The sequence below is a fragment of the Dipteris shenzhenensis genome, chromosome 12, assembly GCF_047967505.1.
Source record: "Dipteris shenzhenensis isolate YYH24624 ecotype China chromosome 12, Dip_SZ_1.0, whole genome shotgun sequence".
NCBI classification, from domain to species: domain Eukaryota; kingdom Viridiplantae; phylum Streptophyta; class Polypodiopsida; order Gleicheniales; family Dipteridaceae; genus Dipteris; species Dipteris shenzhenensis.
In genome coordinates, this window is record NC_141607.1 from 14,615,225 (window position 1) to 14,628,625 (window position 13,401).

Consider the following 13,401-nt stretch of genomic DNA (forward strand, 5'->3'; position numbering starts at 1 on the left):
TGACGATGAGTGCCAGGAGATGAGATCCTACCTGATACATGCGGGAGCTTTCGGACACCTAACGATGTCCGAGGCGCAGTGGATCTCATGGTGCCTAACACACTGTAAGAGACAAGATTTCCTCTCACATAGGATGGATGAGGTGATCCAATCTTTCCGAGGAGGGGACCCCACCACTGCATGGGGGATTCTCTCTGAGGGAAAGCCACGTATTCCCATCACAGATCCATGCGTTTGGCACACATACACGACATTGATGTACGATGTTCCAATCCAAGCACCACTTGTCATGTCCTCTTTGCTGAGACCACCACATCCACTTTGTTCACCGCACAGAACATGACGAGCTGAATTGCGTCGGCTCCACAACCAAAGAGCCCAGGATCGTGAGGAATTGCAGAATAAGCATTTTGCACATGGATATGAGGTCTTAGCCTTGGTCTTAGCACAAAGGTTCACCGCACAGAACATGACGAGCTGCATTGCGCCAGCTCCACAACTGGAGAGCCTAGATCATTAGGAATTGCGGACTAAGCATTTTGCACATGGATAGGAGGTCTTAGCCCCAATCTCAGCACACATGTTCAATCATGTTGTAGTGTTGTTAGACACACTTTTAGGACTCTCTGCCAAAGAGATGGCTATTTGACATACTAGAGAGGCCGACAACCATGTATGCAGCACCCTTTTGGAGGAGTTACTTCTCAACAACTAACTGGAGGAGATTTAAGAGACCACAGGTGATTATGGGTTCCGGATGATTCAGAGTAATCCCTCAAACCCTATTCCATAATACAGGCAAAGTTCGCCGTGACACCACTTCAAATTGATGCTATCTTCCGGACAATGACATCCCTTCATAGGGTATGGACTTTGCCTAGCTGAAGATTACCGAGGTTGGCACTAGAATCATCCTAGAGACTAGTAGCAGATAGTGGGGTTAGCATGGCATGTATGTATGAGTATCCAAATGGTTCGCCGGCCAAGGTATTCAAATGGACCAATTCCCCCCCCTTTCAGTACAGCTTGGATGCAACAGACCCCCTAGACAATCAAGATGGAAAGAGGATGAGAAATTTAGCGTGGTACCCATATTCTCAAAGATACCTCTCCTGAAAAGACTTGTCATTCGCGGGTCTCGATCACTGACAATTGATTGAGGCATCCTGTGATGTTTAAACACGTGAGACATAAAAAGTCTCGCCATCTATTTTGCTGTAATCTTCTTCCATACCGGAATAAAATGGGCCTGCTTGCTGAATCTGCAAATAATGGTCCATATCCCATCATGTCCCGATGGTGTATAAGGAAGATCGAAGATAAAACCCATGGCAATGCTTTGCTAGGTTCGATCGGGAATAGGTAAAGGCTGCAGTAGTCCGGCCGGCTTCTATCTGTCATATTTCACCTTCTGGCAGGTGATGCATATGCTGACATATGCCTCAACATCCTTCCTCAATGATTGCCAAAATAAATAGTGCTCCACAGCTTTGATAGTGGTATCAATGCCTCTGTGTCCTGCATAGGGTGGAGCATGACTCTCTGTCAACACTTTTGGCCTCAACTATTTCGTGACACACAGTCTGCCATGCATCATCAAAAAACCCTCTTTGAGAGTATAGTGCTCATGCCTCTGTCCATCGACCAACTGATCATAAATCCTTGCAAAATCAGAATCATTGGCATATTGATCCTTCATGGCATCAAGTTCATCATGATATGCAATGGTTACTGCTGAAACTTGCGGCTTAACAGACATTGCATCTGCAACAACAACATTTTTCTTCCTAGGCACATGCACATTCTGAAAATGAAACATAGAAAGAAAATTTGCCCACCTCATATGCTTCTCAAACAACTTCCTATAAGTGAGAAAGTATCGCAGGGACTGGTGATCAGTCTGAACATGAAAATCAGCACCCAAAAGACAATGTTCCCAGGTCGAAAGAGCACGTATGACAGCCAACATCTCTTTCTCATAGATGCCAAAATTCATTTCAGCATCCTGGAGCAATCTACTCTCGTATGCCACCACTCTACCATCCTACATAAGTACCCCTCCTACGCTGTTCCCACATGCATCTGCTTGGACAGCGAAGGGTTTGCAAAGATCTAGCAAAATAATAACAGGATCTGAGCAGAGTTTCTCCTTCAGTAGGTCAAAAGCTGCAATTTCTTTGGTGCCCCATCTGAAGGTGACCCTTTTCTTCTGTAAGGCATGTAAAGGAGATGCAATCTCTGCAAAATACCGGATGAACCTCATGTAGTACGAGCACAAGCCCAGAAAATGTTGTGTACTTCATGGATGTTCTTCAGCTGTGGCCAATTCCTGATGGCCTCTACCTTGGCGGGGTCCATCCTAACTCCATCCTTGGAAACAATGTGCCCGAGGAAATGGATCTCATACATAAAAATCCGCTTTTCTTGGCACTGACAAGCAACTTATGCTTCCTCAAAAACAATTGCCAGGTGCTTCTTATGTCCAACCTCATCTTGAGAGAACATGATGATGTCATCAAAGAAGGTGCCAACAAAGGCTCGGTGTTCTCTAAAAATCCTGTCCATCATTCTGTTGAAGGTGGCAGGTGCATTCGTTAGCCCAAATGGCATGACAAGAAACTCGTACAGACCAAATAAGGTACGAAATGTTGTTTTGTGCACATCCTTTGGCTGAATTCTGATATGGTGATAACCACTCTTCAGATCAATGCGGCTGAACATTCCAAACCCCTGTAACCTATCCAAAATATCATCTATCTTGGGCATAGGGAATCTGTTCTTAATGGTAATTTTCTTGAGGGCTCTGTAATCGATGCACATCCGCCAGGATCCATCCTTCATCTGGACCAAGAGCACGGCTAAGCAGTAGGGTGAAGAGCCCCTTCTCCAACAAGTCCTTGACCTGGTTCATAATTTCTTCTTGCTGGGCTGCACTGACCCTGTAAGGAGGTCAGTTAGGAGGGTTGCTACCAAGGATTATAGTCTTCTGGCCTCTCAAGGGGCAACTCCTGTGGAAGTGAGTTAGAAAAACATTCCTTAAACTAAACAAGAATTTCCAGCTTAGAAAAATGAGACTCTTCTTCTAGTGACTTCTTTTCAGATGCAAACACCAAGTACGCTGAAAGGTGCTTTTTCATTACGTTGCCACTGGCAGAAGAAAATATAACAGGGATGGATTCTCCCTTCAACTTAGCATCAAGAACGTGGGTTTTGCCACCGTGAGTGATTGTGATTGTTTTATTCTTCATATCCAAAACAGCCCCAACACGAAAGTGCTAGGGTATCCCCAATAACACATCACAACCATTCAATGGCATAATATAGAACTCTTCCGCGTCCACGTAGCTCTGAATATGCATCCTCAACTTGCCTATCACAAGAGTAACTGGCTGGCTGAGCCCCGGGCAAGCCATATCCGCATCACACAAAGGACCCATCTCTTATGTCCGTATCCCCAACTTTCCAGCCAACTCTGGAGAAATAAAGTTGGCCTAGGCTCCCAGATCAAAGAACATCAGAGCTGTTTAGTCTCTTATCTTGTCCCATGCCCAACATAACTCAGTAGCATCTATATTTTGAACAGCCCCAATCAAGTCTGGCAAAAGACCAGCAGTGGGTTCAGGCTTCTTATTCCTCTGATCATTCCTCTTCTCTTCCTTATGCTCACACTGCTCAATCGGAGGAAACTTCCTCTTCTTGTGTGGGCACTCAAAAGCCCTGTGGCCCTCCTCCTTGCAAATATAGCACTTGTTGGTATCATACAGGATTTGTTTTTCTTCATCTGACATACAGGTCGGTACTCACCTCTGTTTTGCAACCCCTAATTCATTGAATGAAATTATTGGCATTACCCGCTTACAGGGGTGATTGTTGGCATATCTGAAGGCTTTCCACCGAAAGATACATGTTTGCGAGTCTTCTTATGCTTTTGCTGTTTCTACTGAGCTGTCTTTGTGCTTCCAGGGGGAGCAACAATAGGAGGAGGAGCTTGCATAATCTCCGTGAAAGCATGTTGCAACTGCGACACGGCTCCTGCTACACTTTGCATTCGCAGCTGAAAAAGGGCATTTGCATCAAGCTCCTCTGCCTCATCTACCTCATCTTGTGAGTCCTCAATGGCATGCTCAGGAGATGGAGGTATAGTCGGCATATCTGTCTCTCACCACCTTGAGGCTTGTCATATTTTCTTCTCGCTCTTGAGTTCCCCTAGGCACAACTGCACTAAAAGAAGTATAGAAGTCTATGTGTGTGTCGGCATCTACTTTTGTGACCTTTCTCTTTAAATCAGGGTTTGGAGAACCAAATGTTGTCCATACAACCCTCGCCTTCTGTAAGACCTCTGATGTTGAGGATATTTTACACTTTCCATGGACATAATGATAAAATCTTTCGGACTAAATCAAATACTTGAACTCATGCTTGAATATACAGATGGTTGTGGAATGAAGCTATCTTTGCAAATTGTTTTGAAGTGAAAACAGCCAGAGCAGCAGCAAACAGCAGCAAGAGCTAGGAAAATGCCACGAAAAATGCAGGGGAGCTTCTGCTAGACCTACTAGCCTCCAGGAGGGTGAGGGGAGAGAGATGGTAGGTGGGAGGGCATGCACCTAATATTTCCGTCCAGTGGACTCAATACAAAATACTCCACAGTCCCACCAGAATGTGGTCCTCTGTCCTTACCAAAATATGTTGTCCTACTACCTCTGTGGCAATTCTAGATCCCTACCCTGCGTGTCCCATAGAGCTTTAGAAGACTTTGTCACCGTGCCTTGAGCCCTACACCTTGCTGCCCTGGAAGACAGCCAAGGATGCAGCCCTTCCTTGAGCTGTCTATGGCACCCAGCTCCCTCTTGGTCCTCCTGGATGCAGGCCCAAAACCTGCTGGTCTGCTAGTCCAAGCTGCTCCTCAAATGCTGCTGCAGTGGATAAGGAATGAGCCCAAATGGATCCCTTTATGTAAGGGCTGGTGCATGGCCACGTGGCAGGTAGCCACTGGCCCAGGCATTTTTGCCCCTGCCCAACCAGTTCCAGGCCATTTCTGAGGCCCAAGCATGCTCCAAAACGCGTGCAATCCATCCTGCCCTGTTCCTGGTCATGCTCCAGCCCTAGAGCACCTGTTATAGCCCTGTACAACCTCTGAAAACAGCCCATACAGGTCTGCTCCAAGGCGTCACCTGTCCTGGGCCATTCTTGGGCATTCTCCTGCCCTGGAACCTCTGGTCTAGACCCATATCCCTGCTGTAAACAGTTCCGTACTGATGCTGATGTCATCGCCTCTGTTCCATGCTGGAATCTCTGCACATATCTGCTCCAGAATTTTTCTGACAACCGTCTGGCCATTCCATACCAAATCCGTCCACCAGAAGAGCTTCCATCTGCCAGATACATTCCTTATTGTGCTGCCCACATGGCAGCCTATGTGCTGCCCATGTGGCAGCCCCATACCGATGCTTCTGTCTGTGATTATGCTGCCCATGTGCCAGCCCTAATATTAACCCTAAATACACCTCCCCCATGCTCTCCTCATATGGCTGCTTACAGATGGGTGAGGTGACTTTTCCAATAGAGCCACCACGACATGCGGTTGTTGCATTCTGAATACTAGTTTTGAGTTTTAAATTCTGAGTTTGAGCTTTTGAGCTTCTTAGCTTAGCATAGCTCTCAGCAAGAGCCTTAACATGCCCTTTGCCTCAGCCCACCGTGGCTTGTATGGGTTACTCTTTTTTTTATTTGTGCTTGTCTCATAGGCCCACAAAGCCTCCTGAAGGCGTAAATACATCTCTCTCTCTCTCTCGCTCTCTCTCTCTCTCTCTCTCTCTCTCTCTCTCTGTCTTCAATGCACGTACTAGGAACAGACAGGTGGGCCTGTTAGATTTCGATGAGGATTCCCTCATAGTACCAGAGATGGATGTAGTAGAGCTGGGGATCGTGAGGCAATCGGCAGATGTAGATGCACCAGTGACAGCATATGGGAGGCATCTACTCAAGCTAGGGGCTATACATGACCTGATCATATATAGCGGTCTCCAAAGATGGCCATCATCAAGCGGGCTCACTTGTTTCCCACATGGAGGGAGGAGTAGTACGGTGGACTACCTGCTCGGTCCACTAGCCTTTGCCCCACAGATACATGATTTTATTGTGCCTCCTCCTCCACTCGGACATACCTTACCTTCTAGATAAAGATCGCCATGCCAGCCATGAGGAGGGCCCCCCCGCCACCCACTCGCGTTCAAATCCATTTTGACAATGCTCTTGACATGGTGTACGTGAGCCACCTGGCTTCTGAGCTTCCAGTACTACTTGGAGAGGGGATGGACCTCGCACATACATTAAACACCCTTACCTCAATGATACAGGATGTTGCCACCCGATCCTTTCCCACGACACGATCCGCATGTGTTCTAGATGGGAAGATGCCCCAAAACCCTTGGTTCGATGATGAGTGCAGAGAGATGAGAACCCACCTTACACGTGAGCGAGCACTGGGACACTTGACTTCACCAGAGGCACAACGGATCTCACGCCGAGTGACACGACGTAAGAAGCGGGCTTTCCTCATGCACAGAATGGATGAGGTGATCAGCTCCTTTCGCGAGGGAGACCCTACTATGGGATGGGGCTCTTGTCAGAGGAGAAGTCGCCCATCCCCATCATAGATCCAGCAGTTTGGCATACATATGCATGCTCTCTATATAATGTCCCAGGTCAGGCACCACCTGATATGTCCTCTATGCCTAGACCCACTACGTGCCATTTGTTTACTGTGCAGAATGTACGAGCTGCCCTTCTCCGGCTTCATAACCGGAGATCACCAGATCATGAAGGACTACGCACTGAGCATTTTGCACATGGGCAAGAGATCTTGACCCTGATACTAGCACAGCTGTTCAACCATGCCGTATGGCATGGCTTCCCACCTACCTAGAGCACCACCACCATAGTACCGATACACAAGGCAGGTGATCCCATGGACACTGGGAACTACCGCACTTATGATTAGCCACACTTTGGCTAAGATATATGGGCCGGTACTAGAAAGGGAGATCAACAACCACAAAGGATCATGGGCAGCAGGTACTTGGGCACACAAGTTTTCGGACACAACACTCCACCCTGGACCACATTTTCACCCTGAGGGCTATTATCGGGGAGGCGAAGTTGAGTCTACACTTGCTTCATAGACTTTCGTAAGGCATTTGATACCGTCCCACGCTCTCGCCTAATCAGGAGGTTACAAGAGTTGCAGCTCCCAGAGAGCATATGAGATCACTTCTTTTGTTGATCGCCTAGGTGGAGAGGATTCGTTTCTGGCTGACCTGATGGTGCAGATATTGATGTACGCCAATGCCATAGTCCTCATATCATCCTCAGCAGAGGGACTGCAGAAACATCTAGAGGCTCTGGAGATGTTCCACAAAGAGAGAGACTTGACAGTTAACCTTGGGAAAACCAAGGTTATGATCTTCAATACCTCGCTAGCAGTGTCCCATCGCCATAGCTTCACGTACCATGACAAGCCTATGGAGATAGCGCAATCTTACACATATTTGGGATAGTATTCACCGGACTAGGTTTCATAATGATCCATGCAGATACGGCACGACTCACACAAGGACAGGGTGCTTTGGCCCAACTAGAGAGGCGATGCTTCCAGACACACTTCCAGAACCCTCCGACGAAGGGTTGGCTTTTTGACACGCTGGTGAGACCAACTACCATGTATGCAGTACGATTCTGGGGAAGTGATATTTCAACGACAGAGTGGAGGAGATTTGAGAGGCTACACGTGACTATGGAATCCAAGATGATTCGGAGTAAGCCCTCCGTCCCCCATCAGATTATACATGCAAAGTTTGCCATGACCCGCCTCCAGGTTGATGCCATCTTTCAAACAGTGATGTTCCTCCATAGAGTCTAGGCCTTACCCAGTGGAGATTACCGAGGTTAGCATTAGAGTCCTCCGGGCGACTAGTAGAGAGCGGTGTTGATACGGCATGGTATGCACGGATATCCATGTGGTTTGGTAGTCACAGCATTCAAATGGACAAACTTCCCCCCTTTCAGTACAGTCTGAATGCACCACCCGAGATGATCCCACGAGATGAGATTAACCGTATCATATGGTTGGACCTCCTCCAACTCCATACATCTAGGACTTGGGGGAGAGAGGAGTTCTCCACCAAGATCCAGTTCTACCATGGCCACTTCCTGAGGGTCTCAGGGCACGGTCTTGTCATCGGACCTCAGTATCTCGAGGACAAGAGTCTCACATGCACTGAGGGTTGCCATTGATTAGTTGCGAGTCTCATCACATCAGCTGCGGATTGAGGCACGAGAGCTGCAGGCATACCCAGAGAGCAAAGGACTTGCACACTATGCTAGATGGAGGAAATCGAGACAGAGGAGCATTTTCTATGTGTCCACACAGTCTATTATGAGATCCGAGGACGATATCACTACCTCTTTCAGGAGGGGCATGGCTTAATTGATCTTGGACCAAATGGAAGGAGCAAAGTTGTTGGATGATGAAACTTGAAATCGACACTAAGGATCCTCTCCTCCTTCAAAGAAGACCATGAGTATGGACAGTACAAAAGAAAATGCAAGTACCAAAATCATGATAACATCATGGTAGAGTGAAACTAAGCCATTGTGCCTCACTTGGGTTACATCTTTTAGCAGGTCGTTCTTCCTTCCCATAAGAATCAAGCGTCCTAACCAGCCTTATACATGCTATTTTTATTTTGCCTCATTGCAATAGTTTTAATATACGTTCTTGCACTGGAATTCAATCTCAGCATTTGTACTCACAAACCCCACTAGTTTCGAGAGTGACCTTGGTGAGACAAGTGCCAGGTTGAACCGAACAAGAAAACGCTAGAAGGTGGTCTATCTTTTGGAAAGGAGAAACCTCAAAGGACCAAAGCACGTGGTGATTACAACAAGGGCTTGGGGAGTCACTGCCTGCATTCTGACAACGAAAGAAGAGATAGGCCCCCATCATCTAGAAGCTGGGACATGTGGGCCAAGGCCAGAAGCTATTGCATTAGAGAACTACTTATCGCTGCCTAGAAATCCTCTACTCATTTTTCATGTATCGCATTATGAATTCCTCAATTGTTCCGGCAAAATATGTCATTAGCTATAACTTATCATTCATAATGAAGTTTGTGAGACTAACCTGCTCAACGAGGTGTACAGTTGGAACGAGAAACACAGAAACGCTCTGTTGTGGACACGAAAAGAGGTTTGATAAAGCCTTCAGAAGTAGAACTGCTATTAGTGTCTTCCCACAACCTGTCTCGAGGCAGACGATTATATTTGCTTGTTTCGCTTTCTGCAGAAAATCGATCTGGTATCTGCACAGCAAATGCAAAAGTTGTAGACGATCTGCCATGCTATGTCAGCGCATCTTTTATTCGAGCGTGTCCCAATGTTTTAAAGCTGTTCGTTTAGTTTGTCCTCAATCAAGTCTTTTTGAGAGAGGTGGAATCCCAGTCAATAACGCTTACACTCAGTTTAGGTACTTAATATGATCCGTGCAATTCTTCGAAAATTGAAGCTGTATTGCTAAACAATCGTTTCTGATAACATTATAACTGCCTAAAACTGCGCACCACCAAATTCTTTTAAGGACTGATAGTAGAATCTAGTAACAACAGGATGCTCATTATTTGAGTTACCTCCGAGCTATACTCTCTGCAGATGGGCGAAGGACCTCGGGGGGGGATTCGCTGGAAGGTGTAGAGGCATGGTCCATGGTCTCATGTGGAAGCAACATGAAGCTAGCCCGAATTCGTCAAGCGATCGTGAATGGATGCTGAGAAGGCGAGGCGAATGCTCTGTTGAGAGCCAATCGGATCAACAACTTACTAACGGTTCTGAACCGATTGGATCTTAACGAGAAGCTCACGATTTGGCTCTGGGCATCGGTCGCGGGTAAACGTTTAAAAGCGCCATCGAAGAGCTTGACGACAACGTACAAACAACGTAACTTCCGTGGTTGTGTTGTCAATAAAATATCATTACTTTTTCATAAAGAAAGTATCTGCCTCTATATATATATATATAAAATATATATACGACAGTACATTACGATAAAGCCTTCTCTTGGAACGTAAATTTGCTTGCCCGGAGAACGCCCTCGCAGGCCAGTTGTAGGGCTGCTTGCGTTCGATCCCCAGCAGCTCGTTGCTTAGTTGGCGCAGGGCGAGGCGCCTCGATAGGACCAATTGGGTGGGTGAGTGGGTGTGAGTCAGTGTTTTTTTTTTGGGATAAGGTGAGACCTTCGAGGACGTTGTGGCAGCAGTCCGGTCCCCAGTGGTAGGGTTCAATGCCTGCCAACCCTCATTCAATCCTCAATAGCTTGCTTCGTAGGCATAGGGCGCTACCCCTCGGTAGCGTCAAAATGGGTGGGTGCATGGGTGAGTGAGTCCCCCCCAAAACAAAAGTGAGACCTCCATTTCGGCTTTGATAATTGTTAGTGGAGGTCTCACCTTTACAAGCAAGGGTAGGTGTTGCTTAGGACACTTTTTCAATTTGGGGGAATAAAGTTAAGAGTGTCTAGAAGGCTACACCTTCTTTTAGGTTGGATTCACACCACCTACCCGCCCAGGGAGGAGGAAATAGAATTGGAGAATAGCCATCACTGTGGTGGTCCACACCACGCTTTTCTCCCTCTCGCAGACCCTCTTCTCACCATGACCTTCACCCTCATCAGGATGCAGCAAGAGTTTATAGGAGCATTGCATCCGCTGACAAGTTTACAGAAGCACTGCAGTCGTTGTAAACACGAGCTTGTATGGGAGGAATCACCCGCCACTCAACAAGCCTCATTAACACACCACCTTAGGATTCCATTAAGCCACCGATAAAGCATTCCCAACCAGTTAGCTTAGGATAAATGTTTAATTTGGGGGAATACCAACAAATACTTGATGAGATCTTTATAAGATTGCACTCTTCTGCAAAGCGGTGAAAATTGTGTCTCAAATTTGAGCAACTTGATAACTACCGCTTACTTATTTATGGCATCCATCACTATCTCCAAGCCTTTGTGAGTTTGGGTGTGTAATCTCCAAACCATGCCTTCATTCATCCTCAAATTGCTAAAATGGTCTCATGAAATGGGGCATTATTCTATCCCTCTTCTAAGTGTTGTAGATGCATTGATTCCTCCCCCTACATTTTGCCATGCTGATGTTGCTCTATCTATCCCCACCCCCTCCTTGTGCTAAGCTACCCTTCCCTTACAATCCTTATGCGACCCTAACGTATCTCCCCTCCCCTCCCCCGCCTGTGCCTTGCCACATAACTAGTGCCATAGCCTGTGGTCATACAACATAACTAGCTCATAGCCCGTGGTCATACGACTACTTCCCCCTTTCCCACACTCAACCAATCCTCCTTCCTCTAAATAATAGTCAAAACAATCAATATAAACTCAAATTAATAGATGTGTTTGTATGTAGTTACATAAATACATACATGCGTGTGTACATACACACACATGCACACTTTTTTTGCTTTGTTCGGATCACACACACACAATCATTGGATGTCATTAATATTGCAATTTATTATTGGCTACACCACACACACACGCATATACTCTCTCTCTCTCTCTCTCTCTCTCTCTCTCTCTCTCTCTCTCTCTCTCTCTCACACACACACACACACACTCCTTACATTTCTCGCTTTTACTATATGCTAATTTGGTATTGATACTTATGCTTACATTAATGTGCATGTTATGTTTAATGCAACGTAGCATTACTCTAGTTGATGAATGATTCATTGGGAGAGCCCTTTGGAGGATAGGAAGCTACCAATAAAATAATGGAAAAGGGATTTTATGTTGCTTTACGCTGGTTTTGTATGGAGTGTTGATTTATATGTTAGTACTTTGGCATACTCTAGAAGTATGATTTGACGAATGACATGAGTTTAGTGTGGTTTGATATAAATTTAGCTAATGCAGTGTTTTCTTGATAACTCCTCAATTGAGCAGTCTATATTATTTGTGCATGTACTATTGAGTTCTTATAAGATTTCTTTATTTTATTAAGTAAACTCCTCAATGTTCGATTTCTCATAATCTCATACACAAATTATATGGTAAGTGGGTTCTCTTGATAATTATATTTTTCTAATTTGATTGAATCTCTATATATACATACTATTACCGAGTTTTTTATATGTGGATCCATATCGTAAACATATAATGGTTGCTATCAGTGAAAGCAGGGTTGGCTATCACATGATGTGGTTTAACCTTCATTGATTTTAACATAAGGCTTAAGGATGATGTCGAGTAATATAGGCATACGGTCTTGGAATGATAGCACCCAGATTATTCATAAATGTACTAGTTATCAAAGTACAAGTTCTTCTCAAATGATAGGAATAATAGTTGGCTTGAACACCTGAGATGTGTAGGAATAATGGAAAATAGTCCATGTGTTGCCTTGTGAGCAAGCGGTGAACTCTTACCATGTTTGGTGGTTCCCTCTCTAAGGAAGTGGAGTCCTTACCTTTCACTTTGCTTCCTTGCTATATCTCACCCTTCGTGTTGTTGTGAGTGACCGGCTCTTCCTTATTCTATGGCTACACCACCTTACTGTCTCCACTAAAACTTATTGTTAACTAGAGAGGAAGTCTTGGTCGTTAGCTTACACTCCTCAGTGCTGGTATCTCATTACGAGCTGACTTGATCATTTCTCCAAGAGCCTGTGTAAGAAGTTGGGCAGTCTCCACTTATCCATGGTGACCTCTCAGGTCGGTGCTCAGTTTTGTTGCTATGAAGGATGGAACTGCAGTCTTTTGGCTGCCTTTCTATGGCCGGGGCATATTTCACATAGCTTCTCAAAGATATAGTTGGACGTGCACGGTCATTTCTTTTGGGATCAGTAGCTCCTTACCTTACTAGCTGTTGTGAACGAATTGACACCTTGGTTGTTCTCTGTCTCCTCCTACATCTCCCGCAGTTGCTCACCTTGCACATACTATTGCCTTGACACCAAGCTAACTCTTGGTTGGCGAATTCTCAAGTATGCATCGAGTGATGCATTGGGCACGTTTTCCCTAGCTCTTATGTCCTCAACTTTTTATCTTCATACTTTGCCCATGGTTTGATGCTATTCTTACTCCTAATCCAACTACATTATTGGGAACCATGTCCATTTTTTAACCTTGTTGCTATCTGGTGTTAATCTTTCATCGGATAGGTGTATGCTTACCTTCGGCTTGGGAGGTCATGATAGTGAGCTTCTTGTAACTTTGACCTAGCTATGATCAGTGCATAACAGGTCTTGCATTCCGCCTGAATTATGGGTGACCTGCTTTGCTCATTGTGACATTCTTAGAGGGACTTGATTCTCTTTCCTTGCAAGGTCAGAG

At 45.6% G+C, this 13,401-nt stretch overlaps 1 protein-coding gene across 1 annotated transcript in view; it reads right to left on the reverse strand.

Annotated features, from left to right (window-relative positions):
- LOC147895860 (endoribonuclease Dicer homolog 4-like) overlaps positions 1-9,946 on the reverse strand; it is a 92,491-nt gene extending 82,545 nt beyond the window's left edge. The window contains exons 1-2 of the mRNA XM_087382432.1: positions 9,687-9,946; positions 9,185-9,362 (exon numbers count right to left, since the gene is read on the reverse strand). Of these exons, the coding sequence (XP_087238558.1) occupies positions 9,185-9,362; positions 9,687-9,784 (276 nt within the window). The 5' untranslated portion in view covers positions 9,785-9,946. The remainder of the gene's footprint in view (positions 1-9,184; positions 9,363-9,686) is intronic.
- Between the last annotated feature and the right edge of the window lie 3,455 nt (positions 9,947-13,401).